Source organism: Cryptomeria japonica, chromosome 3 (assembly GCF_030272615.1).
Source record: "Cryptomeria japonica chromosome 3, Sugi_1.0, whole genome shotgun sequence".
NCBI classification, from domain to species: domain Eukaryota; kingdom Viridiplantae; phylum Streptophyta; class Pinopsida; order Cupressales; family Cupressaceae; genus Cryptomeria; species Cryptomeria japonica.
This window is the reverse complement of record NC_081407.1, coordinates 756920614-756941917: the sequence shown is the minus strand read 5'-3', so window position 1 is coordinate 756941917 and position 21304 is coordinate 756920614. Positions and strand designations below refer to the sequence as shown.

At 35.5% G+C, this 21304-nt stretch overlaps 1 protein-coding gene across 2 annotated transcripts; it reads left to right on the top strand.

The window, feature by feature from the left end:
- Positions 1-910: 910 nt before the first annotated feature.
- LOC131034783 (xylan glycosyltransferase MUCI21) lies at positions 911-5681 on the top strand. 2 transcript variants are annotated; one of them, XM_057966366.2, is made up of 4 exons: positions 911-1002; positions 1138-1474; positions 1684-1785; positions 4080-5681. In XM_057966366.2, exons 2-4 carry the CDS (start codon positions 1207-1209, stop codon positions 5255-5257), a joined length of 1548 nt encoding a protein of 515 aa, XP_057822349.2. In that variant the 5' UTR covers positions 911-1002; positions 1138-1206; the 3' UTR covers positions 5258-5681. The 2 variants fall into 2 exon arrangements, with proteins under 2 accessions (XP_057822349.2, XP_057822348.2); XM_057966365.2 differs by having other exon boundaries at positions 951-1474.
- The last annotated feature ends 15623 nt before the right edge of the window (positions 5682-21304 follow it).

Sequence of the window (21304 nt, the reverse complement as noted above, 5' to 3'; positions counted from 1 at the left end):
AACAATCATTTCAACTCATCTTTTAGATAGACAAAGATTTCATCAGTTGGAGAATTTGGAGTACCTCTATACATACTATAGATTATGCCTTACCTTGCCACCTTCCTAGTGCATCCTACAATGCCAACCAAATATATGTTTTTCTTTCACAACCTTTAAATCTCTATAACCTTTCCTAACACAAATGTTTGTTAGTTTGACTCAAAATCCTATTACTTTCAAGCATCAAATACTCCTTGAAGTCAATCCACTAGTTAGCAAGGTAGTCCACAACCAAATTTGCTTCTCTAAAGCAATACTATTTGCCAAAAAGACTCCAAGTCGTCCAAAAGAGACCACGCAGCCTTAGGATGCTTTCTAGCCTCTAATTTGATGACCCTCTATTCTTTAAAGCCTTCGCCAATACTTATCTTCAATGTAGAAATAATTGATATGAATATGACAAATCAATAAAGAAGAGCTTGGGGTTCTAGCTATGCACATTATCCTCCAACCCACAACTAGTATAAAAAAGATTTGGATTGCCTCTAAATGCCTCATAAAATAATTGATCAATCTTACTCTTAAAGATCATTGATTCAATAGTGAAAGGAAATTTTTAACCCATAAAATTATGACAACTATGATCTATTTTCTAATATAAATGAAATATGAATTTACTGTTGACTATTCAAAATGATTATACAATAGTATTTACATAAAGCATCTAGTCCTAAACATTTAAAAAAAAATTAGTTTTGCAGTCTCTATTGTTGTGGAGGTGGTGTCGTATTCTTCTACCTAGACACAAATTATTGCCTTCGATGTAAGCAATAATAATACTCAATATTCAATGTTGATTGTTTAAAAATCAGTGTCGGTATCAACCGGTTGGTAGAAGTGCAGGTTCTCCGGGCCTTTTTAACAAAAACTTATCACACTCATGCTTTCCATTGTCGTATTGTAAAATTTATTTCTCGAATAATTCTAGGGAGGACTGGTGGATGATATTATTTTAGACCTGTAAGCCACTCATCTTATTCATTAAGTTTTTCGTAAGTTGAGTCGTCACAACCTACATTCTAAATTTTAGATTCACTTTCTGTCACGTTTCTGATCAATTTCTTTTTTTTTTTCTATATTTTTCCTGAATTCTAGTGAGGTGAGGGGTCGACTTAGGAAGGAATACGTGAGAAAAAAATTCAGCAAGCATATCAAAGATTCAGCATGGGATTTTCAAATAATGCAGACGCCAATTATACAAAGGCAATGAAGAGATTAAAAGGGAGCAGCAATACTGAGTGTAAGAAGAGCAATTGGCATAAGAAAATTGCCTGGGAAATGAAGAAACTTAGGTTTATGGGGACGGCCATTTTTCCAGGGGAGAAGAAATGGAGAAATATTCATTTTATTATCATTACTACTGTTTTTCTCTGTGTGGCTGGCTGTGCAATGGCCCTTCTTAAGTTTCTGCCTTCCGCAGCTGCAGTTGCACGTAAGTCTTTTTCAATTGTATTTAACAAATTAGATTTTTATGAAAATTCAATGTGGGTATATATTTGTCTGCATATTTTTTTGTGGGGGTTATCAGATTTTTGCAATTCAGATTGTTAATGTCGTTATTTTAGATTTGAATGTATAAGATTTTAAAATGTCATACAATTGATAATGAATCATGGAATGTATGTTGAAAATCTTGTGAAGGTGAAGGCAGTAATGGGCTCATGATGATGCTAGGAGAAGGAAAAAGCACAGGGAACGAAGAACAATATTATTCTTCTACAGAGATCGAAAAACCCCATCAAGGTATGAGATCATAAAGTCGTTGCATAATTTCATAGAAATTCGCCATTGTTATATCTGCAAACAATTGTGTTGAGATTTTTTCAATTACAGAGAAGATGTTTCCATTTGAGGATCTCACAGATTGACTGTAAGTAATGTTTATTAATAGATCATAATCTCAACATGTTAGCAAATCAATGTGCATGCACACTGAAGAAACAATTTACTTTCCTTCCTTGTCTGATTTTTCCTTCCTTTGTTCACTCAGGGAAAATTCTAATTTTCTTTGAGATGAATTTTTTCTTGATTTAAGCCTCTTGGTCGATCAGTTTGATCGATTTTTATCATCAAAATTACATTTTTGATTTCATATGCCATAAGTATGACCGGACCCAAAATTTTGTAAACCGGAAAGCAAATATTCGTACTGTGTCCTAAATTTTTTTCAATGATAAAATGTTCAGCACGTTTTGGCTTATATGGTTGTTAGCATTACGATTCCGAATATAAATGTTTAATAGCTACTAGTACGACGTCCTTATGGTTTACGTGTATAAGGTACTTAGGATTTCAAAGTCAAACATCATTGTTGTTAAGTGGTAATAATATATTATATTATTATTATTTTTTAATATGAAAACATGTATGATTTTAAAAAACATTTAAAAAAAATATATTGAAGGTATATAATTTTAGAGTAACAATTTTTATATAAGTAGGTGGGTAGTTTTTTTTTAATTAAAACAAAGTAAGATTAAAAAAAATAGCTATTTTAAATACAAAATTAATAATAATGATTATAATAGGTCAATAATTGGTATTAGATAGGAAATACATGACAAAATACTATGCTCATATACTAGTAATGATTATGATTACAAAGGGTCAACAATTGGCATTACATCAAAGAAACATGACAAAACACTTTGCATAGGTCTATATAGTAGCTATTTGAAACTAGTTAAGGGGTAGTTAGTTTTTTGATGTGACCATTGAGTTGGCTGTATTAATATTTTACTTGGGCATTTTAGTGTGTGCATTAAAATAATAATCCAAGTGTATTAGTGAGAATATTTTTTTATTTGAAAAAAAACATAATTAATTTGTTTTGCTTGTCTAATGTACTCTTGGCTATCTCTTGACATTAAAATCTTAGGATTTAGTTTTGTGAAAGGGGCTTGAGCTAGTACTTTTTCTACCAAGTAGTATAGTTTGTCATCTAAATTTTTTCACTTCTATTTAAAAATTTTAAGAGAAAATTCAAAAATACATAAGATCTTTGTTTTAAATAACATTTGATTTCTTAAAAACATTCACAGTTTTATTTTTGGTTTAACCACAATAATTTTTAATCTATATTCACCACACTAATGATTAGAAGAGATCAAAAGTTTTAACAATTGTGAAAAAACTTATCTAATTAATGGACCCTTGGTTTTTGGTGAAGTTGAAAGGTTCGAATGAATCCACCAAGGATCAAGTCTAGTTGAGTGTAAGGTTGGGACATCATAAAGGATGAAGTTGAGATCATGCCTTGGACTAATTTGGTGGAATGGATACCCCTCAATCCTTGATCCTTGGCTCTTAGTTGAAGAAGTTCACCCTGTAGCTCATGCTCTCATATAGAATAGCTAAACAAGTCTAAGTTTGATATAAAACCTTTTATTATTAAAAAAATAAAATTTACTTATATTTTTTAAATATAAAAAATATTTGTAATGATAACAATTTGTTTTAATTTTTCCTGAACCCAAAAAAATCCTTAATATCATAAAATTATAATCTACTAACTATTTAAAATAATTATTCTTAAATATTAAGGATTCACAATAAAATGTAAAAAAATTATAAAATAAATATTTGCTTACTCTTTTTCTTATAATATTATGAAACCTACTTTATAATGTTACTTTTAAAGAAAATACTTTACTAACTATAAAACATCTTCTCTTATTTTTCTCTGAATTTGATTGTGTAACTATAAAACAACTTGTTAACCTTTTCTTCTCTGTTCACAGTAAAACTTTTCCTCATCCTGAATCCTGATATTTATTATCAGTGTGTATGTAGTATACAACTAAATCCTGAAACAATACTAGGGTTTAGCGTTTAAAACAATTTCGAATTCAATGTATTCTGATGATCTACGATTTGAATCTAGAAAAAGCTTCTGTAATGCAACTGAAAATTGAATGTATTTGAATTACGATTTGAATCCAGAAAAAGCTTCTGTAATGCAACTGAAAATTAAATGCATTTGAATCTAGAAAAAGATTCTGTAATGCAGCTGAAAATTGAATGCATTTGAATTGCAGGAGCACAGAGATCTCATACAGACAGTACATTATTCTGCGACAGATCCTCATACAGAACAGATATCTGCATCCTCAAGGGCGACATAAGAACCGACTCTGCTACTAATACAGTTTTCCTCGTCTCTGACAAGGCGGCACAAGAGGAAGAAGATCAGAAACTAAAGCCCTACACGCGAAAATGGGAGAACTACACAATGTCATCAGTAACAGAAATATCGCTGAAAACAATTAAGCCCTCGGTCGCTCCTCGCTGCCATGTGATCCACACAGCGCCCGCCCTGGTCTTTTCAACCGGCGGCTACACAGGCAACCTCTTCCACGATTTCACAGATGTAATCGTCCCGCTTTTTGTAACAGTCCACCACTTCAACTCTCGCCCGGTCTTCCTCGTCGTCGATCACAAAGACTGGTGGATTTCAAAATTCCAAGAAATATTGAACCAGCTCACGCCTTACCCGCTCCTCGATTTCCAAAACGACACTAGGGTTCACTGCTTCACGAAGGCCATTGTTGGCCTGCGTTTTCATGGAGATCTGAGAGTCGATCCCGCGACCGCACCCTACCAAATAAAAATCACAGATTTCCAAAATATGCTGCAAAATGCCTACGGATTCGCCAAAAAGAGAAAGTATTTCTTCGCCCGGCCGAAATTCGTCCTCATTGCTCGAAAGGGATCTAGGGCTTTTCTCAACCAGCGGAAAATTGTCAACCTAGCGGAAAAGCTAGGGTTTCGTGTCATGGTTCTGTTTCCTGACAGAGACACAAAGCTCAAAGATATGTACGAGATCGTCAGTTCCTGTGACGTTTTCATGGGCGTCCATGGCGCGGCATTGACGCACTTTCTGTTTCTTCGGCCGGGGGCCGTTTTTATACAGGTTGTTCCGCTGGGGATAGAATGGGCGTCACGGACATTTTTCAGAGAACCTGCAATGGACATGACGGGAATTCATTATCTGGAATACTCCATTTTGCCAGAGGAGAGCTCACTGTTTGATGAATATCCCAAAGATCATGTTTATTTGACGAATCCGAAAGTTGTGAATGACAAAGGTTGGGACGCCACAAAGGAAATTTATCTGGACAGACAGAATGTGAAGATTGATTTAGAACGGTTGAAGAAAATGTTGAAGACAGCAATGGATCTGCTTCAGTCCAAAGGCCATGTAAATAATGCATGAGAAATTTAGTTAAATTTTCTGTGAATATTTGCTGTTCTAAATTATTTTCCCTGCTTTAATTAGGAGCAGGTGAGTAGGTACCAAACCAGTTTGCTGTATAGGTGAGATTCTTTGTTTTTCCATTAAAGGAGCTCAAATAACAGGGCATTGTGAGTTGTAGATTCATTCCAGAGAGCTTGGAGTGATTGGTCACCGTCCCCTGCAGCAGTTATTTGAGCCTCTTTAAGGAATGTCTTTTCAAATGTTCGGGGTGGGATTTTTCTAATGTATAAAGAGAGGCTGGCACTGAATCCCTATATGAGGGAACTTCAGTGACGTAGAAATGTCTGAAGTAGTAATTTTCAGCTGTGTTGTCTCTTATTTGTATGCAAAGCATACTCAAACATAAATTAATGTTACCTACCTTCGTTTTGTGTGTTTTCTAGTTTTTTTTGAAATTACAAAAATATTTTTTTAAAAAGAAAGTTGTTAGGATTAAATTATTAATTTGATATATCTATGTTTATATGAAATGTTTTGTGTGTTTTTAAGTTTTGCTTATTTTATGTTTTATGCAAAACACACATTTTGGATTACATGAAAGTCCACTATTTTAGTTCAAAATTTCTAGGTAAAATCCAAACAAAGGTAATTACATTTTGGAAAATAAGATTGACATTCTTTTGCTTTAGGAAGTTAAGATGATAGATATTTCTTTTAATGTTATTGCTAGAAAATCTGTGGCCAGGTTCTCAATTCCTTATCAATAATGCCAATGGGGCCTCTGGTGGAGTGGTTACCATGTGGGATCCTCTGTGGTTTTCTCGCTCCTTGGTGTCCTCCTCGATCAACTTCCTTGATGTCAAACTATCTTCTCACAATGATTCTTAATGTCTTGTGAATTTGTCTATGTACCTAACACTAGGATGGGTCATCTTTCCCTTTGGAATGACATTTCAATTTTGATTCAAAATGATTTGGATTCTCATTGGATGGTTGTTGAGGATTTCAACTCCCCCCTCTTCCCCTCGAAAAAGTTAGGGGGTCTTTTGGAGTATTCTGATAGCATGACAGACTTGCCTAATTTGATCATAAATAAGAATGGACTACTAGATATGGATTTGGTTGGACAAAACATTACTTGGTCCAACCATGAGAAAGGGGAACACCTCATTCAAGTTAGATTGGACACATTTATGATCTCGGCCAACCGGGACCTTGGATTCAATGCTGCTATACAAGCTTTATCCAGGATTGTGTTCGACCACAATCCCATTCTCCTAGTTTGTTCGGTTGGATGCACTAAGTTATCCCTTCTGCTATGAAATCATGTGGGCCTCTCAATTGGGTTTTAGAGACTAAATCAATAACTGGTGGACCACCCCAGTTATGGGAACACCTATGTTCAGAGTGGCTTAAAATTTGGATTTGATTCGAAGGAATGTGAGGGGGTGGAACAAATCCACATTTTGTAACATCTTTGTTAGGAAAAAGGAACTTAGCAACACACTGATTGCAATTTAGGAGCGGATTGCACAGGGGGACTCCTTGATTGCTATTCATAGAGGGGAAGCTCTCAAGAGGGAATGAAAGGAGAATTTAAAATAGTAGGAAATTTTTTGGAAACAGAAATCAAGAGTGCAATGGTTGAAGGAAGGGGATACAAATTTAGCTTTCTTCCACATATTGGCTAGCAAACATAGAAGGAGAAATCTGATCATATGGCTATTGAATGATCAGAACCAAGAAATTAGAGATTATGATCATTTAGGTGCAATGGCCTCAAGCTACTTTCGTAGCCTATTTGAGGAAGACAACAGGGCTAGGAAGACCTCCCTTGATGATCACCTCCTCCAATGCCTCTTTGCTTCTCTGAATGAGGAAGACAATGCTGTCATTATGGCCTCGGTCACAGATGAGGAGGTTAGGGATGTGGTCTTCTTTATGGGTGCTTACAAAGCTCTTGGACTAGATGGCTTTCCCTCAGCCTTTTTTAAAGAATTTTGGGATATTGTTGGCCATGATGTTACCATGGTTGTTAAGGACTTTTTTAGAATGGGCAAATTGCTAAAAAAGTTGAACAACACTTTTATTGCCTTGATTCCCAAAGTCCAAGAACATATGCGCCTCATGAATTTGATCCATAAGTTTGTGTCATACTGTCTACAAAATCTTTTCAAAAGTCTTGGTTAACAAGATTAAGCCTTTTCTTGATGGCCTCATCAGCCAGAGCAAAAAAGGATTTGTTCTGGGTAAACAAATTTTGGATGGTACTATTACCACACATGAGGTCATTCAATCAATGGACAAATTCCGCCAACTAGGTATGGTCTTGAAGCTCGACATATCTAAGGCTTATGACATGGTTAACTGGGACTTCTTGTTCAAAGTCCTTAGGAAGATTGGGGTTGGTGATAGATTGCTCATTCTTATTAAGGAATATATATCTATTGTCAAGTACTTTATTTTGGTAAATGGTGTCCTTAGGGAACCTTTAGGGGCTTCTAGCACGGGTGCTTCATTGGCTAGGCAATATTATATCATGTGCATTCATATTGGGGGGTTTAATATCTCAAAAAATAAGCGCAATATATTGCCTATTTGGTGAAAATAGGGGTTTTTTTAAAAATTCGGGCTATGAAAAATGCAATATATGGTCAAAATAGGGGGGTTTCTAATTTGGGTTGTGTATTGGGAGGGGGTGACAAAAAAGGATTTTAGGGAAATATTTTTTGAAAATAGGGGGATTATTTAGTATGTGATGAACTCACGTGCTATAACCCAGGTTCACTAAGTGAAGCCCCTGTGGCTTCTAGGGGGGTGCGACAAGGTGATCCCCTATCCCCCTACATTATCATTATTATTGTTGAAGTTATTGGAAGAAATTTCATCACCTTTGTTAATAATGGGGCCTTACAAGGGGTTAAACCTGCCTCCTCTGTCCCCCTATTATTTTATAGCAATTTGTGGATGACACTATCCTCTTTGGGGTGGCCTCAATTATTGAAGCTCGGGGATGGAAAACCCTCCTTAACCAATATGTAGAAGTGTCTGGTCAACCTATTAACTATGATAATCTAGTAACATTTACTTCTTCCATATTGCTGACAAGGTACAAAATAAGATTAAGGATATTCTATGATGCCAAATTGCTGCTGTCCCAGGTACTTACCTTGGATTACGCCTCACAGTCAAGGAAGTCTTCAATTCCTTTTGGAATTCTATTCTTAAAGGAATGTAGAAGAAACTTGCAGGCTAGAAACATAGACTCCTCAGTACAACTCTTAGTTTCCTCTTTACAAGGGATCCCTGTCTATTTCCTTTCCTTGTTCAAAATCTTGGGCCCCTCTATGGCAAAGAAGTTGGAAGGAATCCAAAGGACCCTCCTTTGGATGGGTATGGAAGAGAAGACGAGATTGGACTTGGTTAGATGGGACAAAGTTTGCTACCCGAGAGACAAAGGGGGATTGGGGGTTAGGAAAATTTCACAGTTCAATAAGGACCTCATGGCTAAAACTAGATGGAAATTCTCTATTCACAAAGTTGAATGGTGCCATATTATAACTACTAAATACCTTTGTTAGGGAATTTTTTTTAGGATATTGAATTTAGAGGGCTCCCCTGTGGTTCCAAAATCTGGAATAATATTCTTAATTTCTAAGGCATTATCTCTGTAGGTTTAAAAATACTTGTTGGTAATGGGAGTAACATTCGCTTCTGGGAAGATAGTTGGATTGGGGATAACCTATTGGCTTCCATCCCATCTCTTAGCAGATTACAAGGTTGTGCTAAAGTCTTTTTTGGACAATGGGTTGGTGATTAGCTTGTCCCCAATAATCAATGGAAACATATTGCCCTCTTATAATCAACCTCATTTACTATCCATTGCCTTATAGGTGAAAAATATGCTCAAACAAGACATATTGCCCTTATTTCCTTGTGAGGATAAATTCACTTGGAGATGGAATCCGGGAGGGGACTTCACAGTTAAATCAGCTTATCTTAGTCTTCTTTAGGACAACAACTCTCTGGATTGGTGGAGACAGGTTCATAACCCTCAACTCATCCCTAAAATTAACTTTTTCTGGTGGATAGCCCTCCACAACAAGATCCTTACTCAAGACAATATTATCAAAAGGGGATTCCAACTCACTAAAAGACGTGTCATGTGCAAAATGGAGGAAGAAACCATTCCTCACTTGCTACCTCATTGTGATTTTGCCAGAACTCTATGGGGGATGGTTTATCATAAATTCAATCTTTATTGGACCATGAATGAGAATTTGGTCCACCTGATCAAAGAGTGGAAAGGATCAACAATTAATCCCCTTATCTGTCAATTATGGAAGCAAATTTTGCCCCATCTAGGATGGAGCATTTGGAAAGAATGAAATAATAGGATCTTCCATGGTGTGGAGATCCCTGCTAATGTGGTTTTCAGATCCTTCCTAAAGCTTTTGTTGGAGAATCTCTTGGTCACCCATGTTAAGCCCCCTCCTAATCCTCTTACACTCCATGACACTAAGGTGGCTCTACAATGGCACCTTCCTCTCTCTTTTGCAATGTTTGATGATACTAAGTGTTTATTGAGAATGAACACCAAATGGTAGCCACCTTGTCTTGGTTGGTATAAATTAAACTTTGATGGTGCTGCTAGATAGTCCCAAGGTTTGGTTGTTTCCAAGGGAGGGGTTTTAGATCACATCTTGGTGAAATACCAGTTGCTTACACTGGTAGTTTGAATGGCTATACCAACAACGAGGTCGAAGCTATGCCCTTAGCTTGGGGTCTTAGGATAGCCCTATCGATTGGTATTCATGTCATTGTCATTGAGGGTGATTCCAAAATTATTATTGATGCTATTAAAGGGATGATTCAAATCAATTGGGCTATCGATGGCACTATTAGAGATATCCCTAGGTTATTCTAAGGATTGATTCCTTTTAGATTGTTCATGTCTATAGAGAGGGGAACACGATGGGAGATGTCTTAGCGGAACTTGGCTTTCTTGTTGATGGATTAAGATGTTGGAGGAGGATGAATTCCTTCCCAACAATGTCCAACTATGCCTGGATGGAGACCACTACAACTAGAATTCTTATGGATAGCCATTTCTTCGACAAAACTTGCCTTATTCAGTCGGGTTGTGTGTGTCTGATGACGTGAGAGTTTTTGAATTTGAACTGACCCATCTTGGCGTTGATGGGGAAAGGTAGCAATATGACATGGACTACCAGATGGACTGATGATTTCGGTGGCCACCTCACCATCATGATTTGGTATTGTTTTTCTCATTTCTGCTGACAATGCACTCCAATTGTGTCGGGACTCATGTGATTCCTCTAGAGGTTCATGCTCTCATAATAAAAAATGGGCTTTGCTAGACACGTGGATATGTGGACAATGATGATTTTTTAAGCCCCGGAAACAAGGCAATATTTTTAAATTTTAATACCCTTTCACAAGGTAAGATTTACCTTTGGCATACACCACATAGTTCAGAGGTTAATCAAAGTAATTATGCCTTCACTAGGTCACATGATTTGGAGAATAAAATAATAATGTAAAAGTTAAGCCCAGTTTAGCAAGTCGGTTTTCTATTTTGGCTACCTTTGTCACTAAAAGATTGATGTCTCTGGTTTGTGGTAGTTCCTTTCCTATAAATCTTTGTGAGTCCGCCATGGGAGGATATAGGGTGCATTACAAGTTTGACAAGCCGAATGACTTAAAAAATGACCTTGTATTTTGGCTTTACGTGTTGAAGGGGAAGTGGCAAAATATTTGGAGAATTTGAGGGGGCATGACAAGAAACTTTCAATCCAATTCGCCACTTCTTGGAATAATCAAAGGGTTGTTCTTGGAGGAATATCTTTTGAAGTCTCTGAGGAGGTCATCACCAACGCCACTAGCCTTTCCCTTGAAGAAAGGTGATGGAAGAGGACTAGCCATGCCACCAACAATGACAGTCTCAACAAAATTTTCAAGGGGAAGGAAGCCCCTATTAAATTGCAAGGTGGTTTCACTAGGGAGAGTTACTACACCCATGGAACTTGGTACGCCTTATGGTCATGAAGTACTTTACCCTAGAGGATCATCATAAGGTTTATTTCTATTACCATATGTCTCTGTTAAACCATTTTAGGCATCATGATACTATTTGTCTCCCCCATTATCTATTGCATTCCCTCGAAAGCTCCATCAAGGAAGCTTTAGACCTTAAGAATGAAGATAAAAGGCTCATTCCTCTTCACCAGGGCCTGATTTATAGACTTTATGCTTATCATTCAGCCTTATGCCCCTCATGTAATATTATGATGATTCAAACCCCTCTTCATGCTTGTCACCCCTGGCTATGTATGCGGGTGGAATTTGCCCCCCCCCCCCCCCCCCAAAAAAAAAAAAAAAAAAATTTTTTTCCAGCTTTTTGGTGAAGATTTTTCATCCTCACCACTCCCTTCCTCCTATGTGACCATCATAGAATTGAGCCCTCCTACCTTTTCCTCTCTTGCCACTAACAAAAGAGCAAAAACAATTTTCTCTAAGGGCAAAAGAAAATCCCCTGAAAAGAGGAAGTGAATTGTCATTGAAAATTCTAGTTCTGAAGATATTGACCTAAAGAGGACCCTACTGTCTGGACTAAAGGAAGGAGATGGTTGCAGAGAATTGCTTCTCAGGATGTTGGTGGCAAGAAAGGTGAGAAATAGATTGCTTTTGATTTTGAAGATGATACTGAGGGGGGTGATTGTGGGAATCTAGATAAGCCTATTGATTAGAACCTGGACGCAGGGAAGGCTAGTGTTAGTGACGAGGTTGGTATTTGCCCTCTGCTGGATTCTCATAATGTGATAGGGGAAAAAGTGGACCCTGCTAAGAGCTGGATAAAGTGGCTCCAGATGAAATGCTATACAAAGTGGATCCTGGTAATATGTTGGGGCCAAATATTGGGGATGAGGTAAAGGAAGGGAATGGTTTGAGTGGGATGGCAGAGAAGATAGACAAGGGAAGGAAAGATGACAAGAAAAAGGGAGAAAAGAAAGGGAAAAAGAGGAGTTGCCAAATTGTTGTAGTTGTACAACAAACTATGAGGGGAAATGAGAATGTTGAGTTGAATGACTAGATGAGGGATGGTGAACTGCAGGCTTTGAAACGTGATGTCCATGAGCTAAGGATGGAGATTAAAGAGATGAATAATAGGTGTGACACCCGGGATAAGCAGATAGCAAGCATCAACAAGTTCTGCATTAGGGTGATGCACGGTTCGACAACGATCCTCTATTTGCTACAGGACAAGGCCCCGAAGAATGAGGATGCTAACAAGTAAGTGTGTAGGAAACTCTTCAAGTTCCTCACAAAAGATTGGGATAATGTCCTTGGGCAAGCAGGGCTTTGCAAGCTAGGTCCTTAGGTCTAGGTTCTTTCTAGTTTTTTGTTTTAATGGTTTTATGGCTACTTTGGACTTACATGATGTACCCCCTAATATTACTTATTTACTACTTTGTTTTTTGAACTCTTTAATTCGGTTTTGATCTTTTTTGTTGCAAATGTGCTTTTGATAGCCCTTGGGCTATGTAAAGGGTTAGCACCTTAGTTATTACTGCTTTTAATATCAAAAACATGTGAAAAAAAATTAGTGGAAAAAGAAAAGCTTATGACTTTGGACTCGTGTTTTCTACTTTCATGCACTTTGCACATTCTATGACATATAATCTTTCCTTTGATTATTTTGAGTAATTTCAATAATTATTTGACAATTTTTTTTTTGGTCTCACATTGCTATAAAATATTTTAATTAGTGTTTTTGGTTAAATTTGATTGTCAATCATTATTTTAATTACTTTGGCAAATTTGAATAATTGTTTGTTGAAACTAACAATTTTTTTTAAAAAAAGTATGTCATCAATTATTGTTTTCATTATTTTGACAAATTACGTTATATTAATATAGAATTGAGAACCATGACAAAGAAATGAGAAAAAAAGGCAAACACTAAAGGAGAATGACTTCAATAATGTAAATTAAAAAACTTTATGAAAATAAGAAATTGAACTTCAAAGTTAAAGATATACCATCTTTTCCAATCAAATTAGATTTTTTTGCATTTGTTGGAGCGACAAAAGAGAATATTTTGGAGAAATAAAGACAATAAATGAAACAACTTCATTCAATTAAGAAATGAAAGCCTAGGGTTGAAGGTGTCACATCCAAGTTGATAGCTAAATTTGATATTGTCATAAATCTTCAAATAATAATTAAATAATTCTAAAGTGAAATAATCAAATGATGATACAATTTTAAATTTAAATTTGTATGTTATGTTTATTTGTCAACTTATTAAAAATAAATAAAATTTACCAAATTATGAACATGTATTAAGTTTGTGATTATCTAATGATATAAAGTTATTGTTAAGAATAGTGTGCAACAAGCTGGAGGACAAACAAGTGATCAAATCAACAATTTAAAAAAAAAAACACAATTATGGTATGTTAAATTAAATGTAAAGTACATGCATTATAGCTTGGTGTCATGTTTCCCTTTTTAGGAAAAAAATGATTAAAAGACCCTCAACCAATTATTTATTTTTCCAAAAGTTAATGGTGTGGTGCAAGATAAATAATCAATAATTTAACTTATTCAAAAAGTAACTTTATGATGTATTCATTAAAAAGACAAGTTCTATTAAAAGAATAGTTAAAAGGATAAACAATGTCTCTACGAGTGGGGTTCAAAAGTAATGTTTAATAAAATAAACATTTTAAACAATTTTTGAAGGGAAAGGGAAAAAAAATGTAAGGAGTTGAGCATAGAAGAAGGTTATCATTTGATGAAATCAAAATATTATTTCAAAGTTTTAGGTAGAAGCATTGTCTCACACTTTTGATCAATAAAATAATTTCTATTGAAATGTTTTCAATTAGAAAGGTTTTGGGAAATAGTTTTGTCCAAAACTATGGTGTATATGTGGCACATAGGATTTTGAGTGAAATACTTTCATCTGAAATGTAAAAAATTAATTTTTTTTAACAAAATTTGAAATATCATCAAATTTACTTGTAATTTTTTTTTCAAATAGGTTTTGATTGAAAGGGTTTCAATTGAAACCCATTCAATCAAAATTATCTATGTGGCTACCTATGTGGTTAGTTTAACCCCTCTTTTGCAAAAAACGTGGAAAAAAATCACCTTTAATTTTGAATTTCTTAAAGTAGAAGAACTTTTGTGAAAATATGAAAATACTCTTTTGTAGGGCTCAAAGTCTAAAATATTGCATGTAGTTTTTATAGTCAAACATGAAGCTTATTATAAATTAAAAAAAATTAAATGTTCAATGTTTTAAAGAAAATATATGCTAAGAAAATGGTGTCTCAACCTTGCAATTACATAAGGTTATTATTGTATGCAGTACATTGTGAATGCAAACTAATAGATTGAAAAGATAAACTAAGCAATTAAAAGACATATTTCAACCACACTCAAGATTAGGATGTTAAGAAGAAAGAAAACTAGATAAACAAAATAAAGCTAATTAAAGTGCAAACTCTATCTTCCTCCTTTGATTTGATTGTCCCTTGATTTGATGTGTGCTTGCTATATTGTATGTACTTGATTATGTTCCATGATAGTGAATGCATGATGGATTAAGATAAAATGAGATGCAAATATGGTTGCTAAATGGATGTGAATATGCAAAATGTGCGTGAGAATTTCTACATTATGAGGATATGAAAATGAAAGTGGATGGATTTTGAAAGAAAATTAGGGGTTTAAATAGGCTTGAATGAGAGATGGAGGGGCATGAGGAAGAATACATGTGGCACTGAGAAGAGCAAGTGCAATGGATGAGAATGACGTGTCCTTGAGGACATATGTCATTGGAAAGAATGACGTGTCCTTGAGTACACATGCCCATTTGGGAGCGAGACACCCAAATTGGAAGCTTATATTCCAAAAGAGATTACAAAAGAGGGAAATTCTCATGTTTTAGGATATTTGTGACATTTTCTCAAATTTTAAGAAACTTCCCCAAATTCAAAAACATTTTCCCCAAATTTTAGGAAATTTTGGATATTTTTGGAATGTGCACACATATGGTGAGGGCAACAGATAAGATTGATTAAATCCTATGGTTAGCTAGATGAGTTAGGCTAGAGGAAGGGTTATATGGGGGGTTAAAGTTAGGGGACATGTGGGGGAATTGAATTAATTAATTAATTCAATGAGAGAATTTGAGAGGAAAAAGTCAACATGAATTAAATAATCAAATTGCAAATTTGACATATTTAATGGAAGAAGGGGGCAAATCCAATTAATTAATTACTTCATAATTATCAATTAATTAATTAGGGGGGACTATAGCATAATTAATCAAATTAATTAGCTAGAAGGAAGGAACATTAATTAATTAAAAAATGCATAGTTACTCAATTAAAGTTGTTTAGGATAAGCTAAATTCAATTAATTAAATTAGTCAAATTTAGGTGTCTACATTTTGCCTCTCTTCATGATGGCACTAGAATAACGTCAGTGCGAACACAATAAGACACCAATGATTCAAAGAATAGGGAGTGAGAAAAATGCCTCGGGCAGACGAAGGAATAGAGGAATGAATGCAAATGCAATGAGTGATATGCATGAAATGATCATGGAGCGTGAGCACCCTTGGAAATGGTTTAGCATGCAACACACACTTATTTTGATTTAGCATTGTATATGATGCACCAGGGTACATGGAACCAAGGTGATTTTCACAACCAATACATGGAATGACGCAACAAACAAACACAAAAAATGTTAGTCTAGCACCACACAAAGTTACAAAGAACTTTGTGGGAAATGATGCTTGAAAAAAACCACAAGCAGAAGATATGCCCCAGTGTAACATGAGATAAATGAGACCTCACGAGGGTACAACAAGGGACACATCAGGAACAAAAACGCCAAGCAAAACAAAAATAAACAAGATCATCACCCTTGGTTTTGTTATTCCTAGCACATCATAATATAAAGGATCGCGACGACCAAGAGGAAACAAAACAAAGGAGCTCAAAAAGATAAACAAATATTAAAAAAGAACAAAAACCAACATGAGTACCTCAAATACCTTTTGCCAAAAAGGATGACCAACATATGGGATTTGATATTATCTGACTAGAGGAAGGATATATCCTGTGCAAACTGATGATTAAATGTGGGATTGATGAGACTGGATGACAAAAGATACCTGATATGACCACGATGACAAAGATGCTTAAAGATAATTGTTGAAGAACTAGTTGATGGGATACAATGTTGATGACACATGACTGACTAACGCAAAGGACGAGACCTAGGGATGCATATGCACAAGTGAACCTAGATGGAAATACACAACCAACACTATGTACAAGACATTATTTAGAAGATGCACACGAGATATGGATGATGGATGAAGAACCAGGGACAAACATGATGTTGTCCCAGTCAAGATGAAAAGCCACAATGGATTGATGATTGATGGGGTGTTGTTGATGTGAGAATGATGTATCCCAAAACAACACAAGGATTGGGAAGGATGCATGCCTATGATGATGATTGGATTGTGATCAAGGCTTGCAACAAGGATGGGAACAAGACCATGGATGTGATTGGATGATTTGATTAGTGTTTTCTTTTGGATAGCTAAAGGAGATGGAAATGATTTGCATGAAATGGTGGATTGCAAGGAGTAAATGGACTAATTGGATGGATGGCATTGGTTTGCATGGGGGTATCCTAGAGATAGATACTAATGACAAGGGACCTAAGAAGTGATAGGATGATATGATGGGAAGGATTACAAAATGGAGGATAAGATGAAAAAGCTTTGGAGATGGAAGCATTATGGATGTGGCTAGGGGATGAAAGGATGAGGGAAAAAGGGATGAAGGTAGATGAGGATTGGGAGAGGATTAAGTTATGGATGAAGGGATGGAGGAACTAGGAAATAAGGATTGGTGGATGGATGGATTAGTAAATCGACGGTGGTTGTGATAGGGTCTCTAGGGACTATGTTACAAAGGAATAAAATGCCCCTTTTAGGACATTTCATATGTAACGAGGCACATGTAGGGATATGATAGGAGGAATGATAGGATTATAGGAAGTTGAGGGAAGTGGATGGAAGATAGGGTGATGGGTGGATAAGGACTATGAAGGTATGCAAAAGGATTTCATGGAAGGGAGAAAAGGTTGGTGAATAGGAAGGATAATGGAGGAAAAATTTTGATGGAGAAATGGATGCTAAGAGGTGTCCAAAGAATGTATAAATGATGGCCTTTTCTTTTTATCAAGATCCAAGAAGGATGGAGGAAGTGAAATGGATAGGATATGTTGGGTATAGTAAGTAGTTGATATGGAGGAGAAAATGGAGAGTGGATTTGCCAAAGGATGAGGAGCTATCCATATCGTCGTACACTTGTTTGACAACCTCCTCAGGTATGTCTTCAATATCAACTTAAATGTTTTTATTCTTTTCAAAAGTGCCTGCCAAAGTTGAGGCTTCATGTGAAGAATGTCCAAAATCAAGCCCTTGATGATGAACATTAGGAACTAACTCAATAGTTCTTCTAATTCCATGTTCTTCTTGTCCTAATCCTTCGCCTTGGTAATATCATTTCTTGGTAGTCCACTTGTGAGGTAGTGGATATTTTGCTTTGAAGTGATTAAGGCGGGTATCATTGACTACAACATCTATGAAAAGCCACTGATTGATATCTCCTTCTATGAGTTCATGATTAAGTTCTCCATGAGATTGAAATGTAGTAGAATCACACATTCTGAGCATAGTTTATTTCTTCTTCTACTCTTTGGTAGGTTTCCAATGAGTATGAGGGTCTAGAGGTAATGTACCCACTGCAAGGGTTCCTTGTAAAGAATATTCACCATAACCAACATTGTTGATCTTGAGTTGGGAAAAGGTAGATGAAATGAAAGTTTTTTCCTTAGCAGCAGTATGGAACTAGGATCAACATATGAGGATGTTGGATTAACTTGAGGGATTTTGACGTTGATACTTGGGAAATGATGGGAATATGAGGAAGATTCTTAAGGAGAACAATAGTTTCAAATGGTTGAGTTTCACCTCAAATAGTAATTTCACAACCTTGAAATGGAAATTTTAAACATTGGTGGTTAGTGAATGACACAACCTACATGGCATGAATCCATGGGTGACCAAGAAGGATGTTGAATGGAACATCAAGATCAACTACGTGGCAAAGAGTATCCTGTGTTACTAGAACCACCTGAATTGGAAGATTAATCATTCCCACTGAGCTTCTCTTTGCATTATCATATGCTTTGATAGTGATACAGTGGTTATGCAAATCCATGATAGTAAACCCTACTTGTGTAACAAATTTCAATGTACAAAGATTTAGGGCATAACCATTATCAATCATAAATCACTTTACTTTGTAGTGCTTGATAATGGCTTCTATAGTAATCAAATGAATATGATTGGGATCAGGAACCATGGCATCAGATTGGGTGAAACAGAGATGGTATGCAGCAAATAAATGTGTTACAAAATATTGGAATTGCATTGGATCTATATTGCTAGGTACATGAGTTTCTTGCAATGCATGATTAAGAATATCTTAGTGAGTAGGTGAAGCTTTCAACAAATCTAAAATGGAGATCTGTGTAGGGGTCTTCCCTAAGTTCTTAAAAATGTTGTATTGTGTTGACACAAACACTTGAGGTGGAGTTCCAAGAACTGTCATGCAAGCTCTTCTCGTAGTTATGGCACATTGAGTATCCAATCCTTTGATGTGAATCACATTGATATTCTCTTCTACCTAAGTAATGCAACCTACTGTAGGACCATAATTTTATGGGACTTTTTTATAGTTAATGTTATTGGTTATGTAGGGGAGGAAATTTGTCACCTCCAAGATGATGAATCCTTTGACGTGATATCCAATTCTTTGACATGAATCATATTGATATTCTCTTCTACCTAAGTAATGCAACCTACTGTAGGACCATAATTTTATGTGACTTTTTTATAGTTAATTTTATTGGTTATGTAGGGGAGGAAATTTGTCACCTCCAAGATGATGAATCTCGGAGGACAAACCAATCCGCCGCTACTTCACTCCAACTGGCACTAAGGTGAGCCAGGGAATAAAAATGAGAAGCTAAGCTAATAGACTGCAGATGAGACTCCCAGATGATTTTGTTGAGTCCTTGTCCTCGGGATGAATGTGTAGATATTGAACACCAGAGCGGAATTGGGACATCGGTGCGGATCTAGGACACTAGCGCGGTGCACTGTCGGCCAATATGGATAGAACATAGAAATTGTACAGGGGTAGCAAATATAATTATACTATTAAATAACATGGAAAAACAATAAGATAAACTAATTGTATGCCAAGAAGTGTGGAATCCTGCAAATGAGAAACAATTCAAGCACACTAATGAAACATTATATTAGAGGTTAGAATCATAAACAAGTTAGTGAAATAAAATCTCTAAAGCCATATCATTGTTCTTTATCTCCAAGGATCCTTCAAATCAAGGTGGCTCTCAACTTGGAAGAGCACTTGATCTCTAGGATGACTACCTAAAGAATGAGGGATATGTGATCAAAGATGTAAATGCTATGCAAATAAGATCTTAGTGAATTAATTTGATATAAAACTTGAAAATGATATGGTGCAAGATGATGAGATTGATATGAATCTAAACTAGCATGAAAATGATATTAAGATGAAGCCAATATGATATGTTATCCTAACATGATGATTCTATGATAATACTAAGATATGATAAAGAAGCTAACATGCTATGAAAATGTGATTGTTATCTAAAAATGATTAAGCTTATGAGAGAGGCAAATGCAAAATTCTTGATAACCTAGATGCATAAAAACTTGGATATTGATAATGAAGGAACTAGTCCTATTTATAGAGGAAATAGGCAAATGGATGGTTAAGATTGAGAAATATTAACAAGGGCTAGGATTGAAAGCTATTCAATCCATGTTTACAATTTTCACCAATGAAATGGTGACAATTGTCAACAAGAGGTGGCTTGAGAGGGGATGTAAGAGGCATTAAATGCATGAGAAGACATGAGGGTCACCCTATGAGGGTGTGGTTAGGGCTAGGTTAGGGTTAACCAGTGGATAAAGCTTTTACCCAAAGGGTAAACTCTTGTGCAAGGGTTAATAGGATAACTAGGGTCAAAACAATAAGTACTTGATGAGACCCATGGGTTAGATGAGGGTTAAGGTAAGGAGAAAGTTTCTAACCATGGGTTGAGGTTGGATTAACTATTAATGATTAGGAAGACTTTGAGGGTTAACTTGTTGAAGACATAAAGCCTTTAATGCATTTCAAAGACTTTGAGGAAAATTTGAGAAGTGACTTCTCTTAAGGAATGCACAAATGTTTAAGAGATGGATTAGGCTAACTAGGATGTTTAGAAGAATCTAGAAGAATCTAGGAGAGGATTAATCATTAATTTAGGAGAATTCAAGTGGGAGGTAATTTTGGATTTTATTTTTGAAATAAAGTGATTTATTCCAAAAGGTGGGTGACAACTTGCAACTTAGGAGATATTTAAATAAAATTTGATTTATTTAAATTAGAAGGGAATTTTTAATTAAATGTGAATTTAGTTAAAGGGAAAAAGGATGATTTAATTAAATAAAGGTGATTTATTCAATTAATGGGTTGGATGTGGCTAAATGAATAAAATAAAATAAATTGAATAATTTATTTAATCAAATAGAGGAATGTGGAGGAATTAATTAAATATAATTTAATTCATAGGGGAAAGTGATTTAATGGAAATTAAATAAATAATAAATATTTTTTTAACTAGATGGTAAGATTTATACATCTACATTTTGCCCCTCTTTGAAGTGATATGTGTGCACACGTTAGTTCAAATAAAAATCGCTTGATATGTCACTCAAGATTTTTGATTTTGATGTTGTTGCCAACAATTTTGATATGATGCCCCAGATATGAATATTGATACTTGATATGAAGTCGATATGATGATGATGCCCCCTCGGGAGATCATTCGTGCATTAAA

Bases quoted from the DNA above. Each gene is read 5' to 3' on its own strand.
- LOC131034783 (XM_057966366.2), top strand. From the start codon at position 1,207: ATGGGATTTTCAAATAATGCAGACGCCAATTATACAAAGGCAATGAAG. The intron at 1,475-1,683 runs GTAAGTCTTTTT...AATCTTGTGAAG, and splicing joins TTCCGCAGCTGCAGTTGCAC to GTGAAGGCAGTAATGGGCTC. The intron at 1,786-4,079 runs GTATGAGATCAT...TTTGAATTGCAG, and splicing joins GATCGAAAAACCCCATCAAG to GAGCACAGAGATCTCATACA.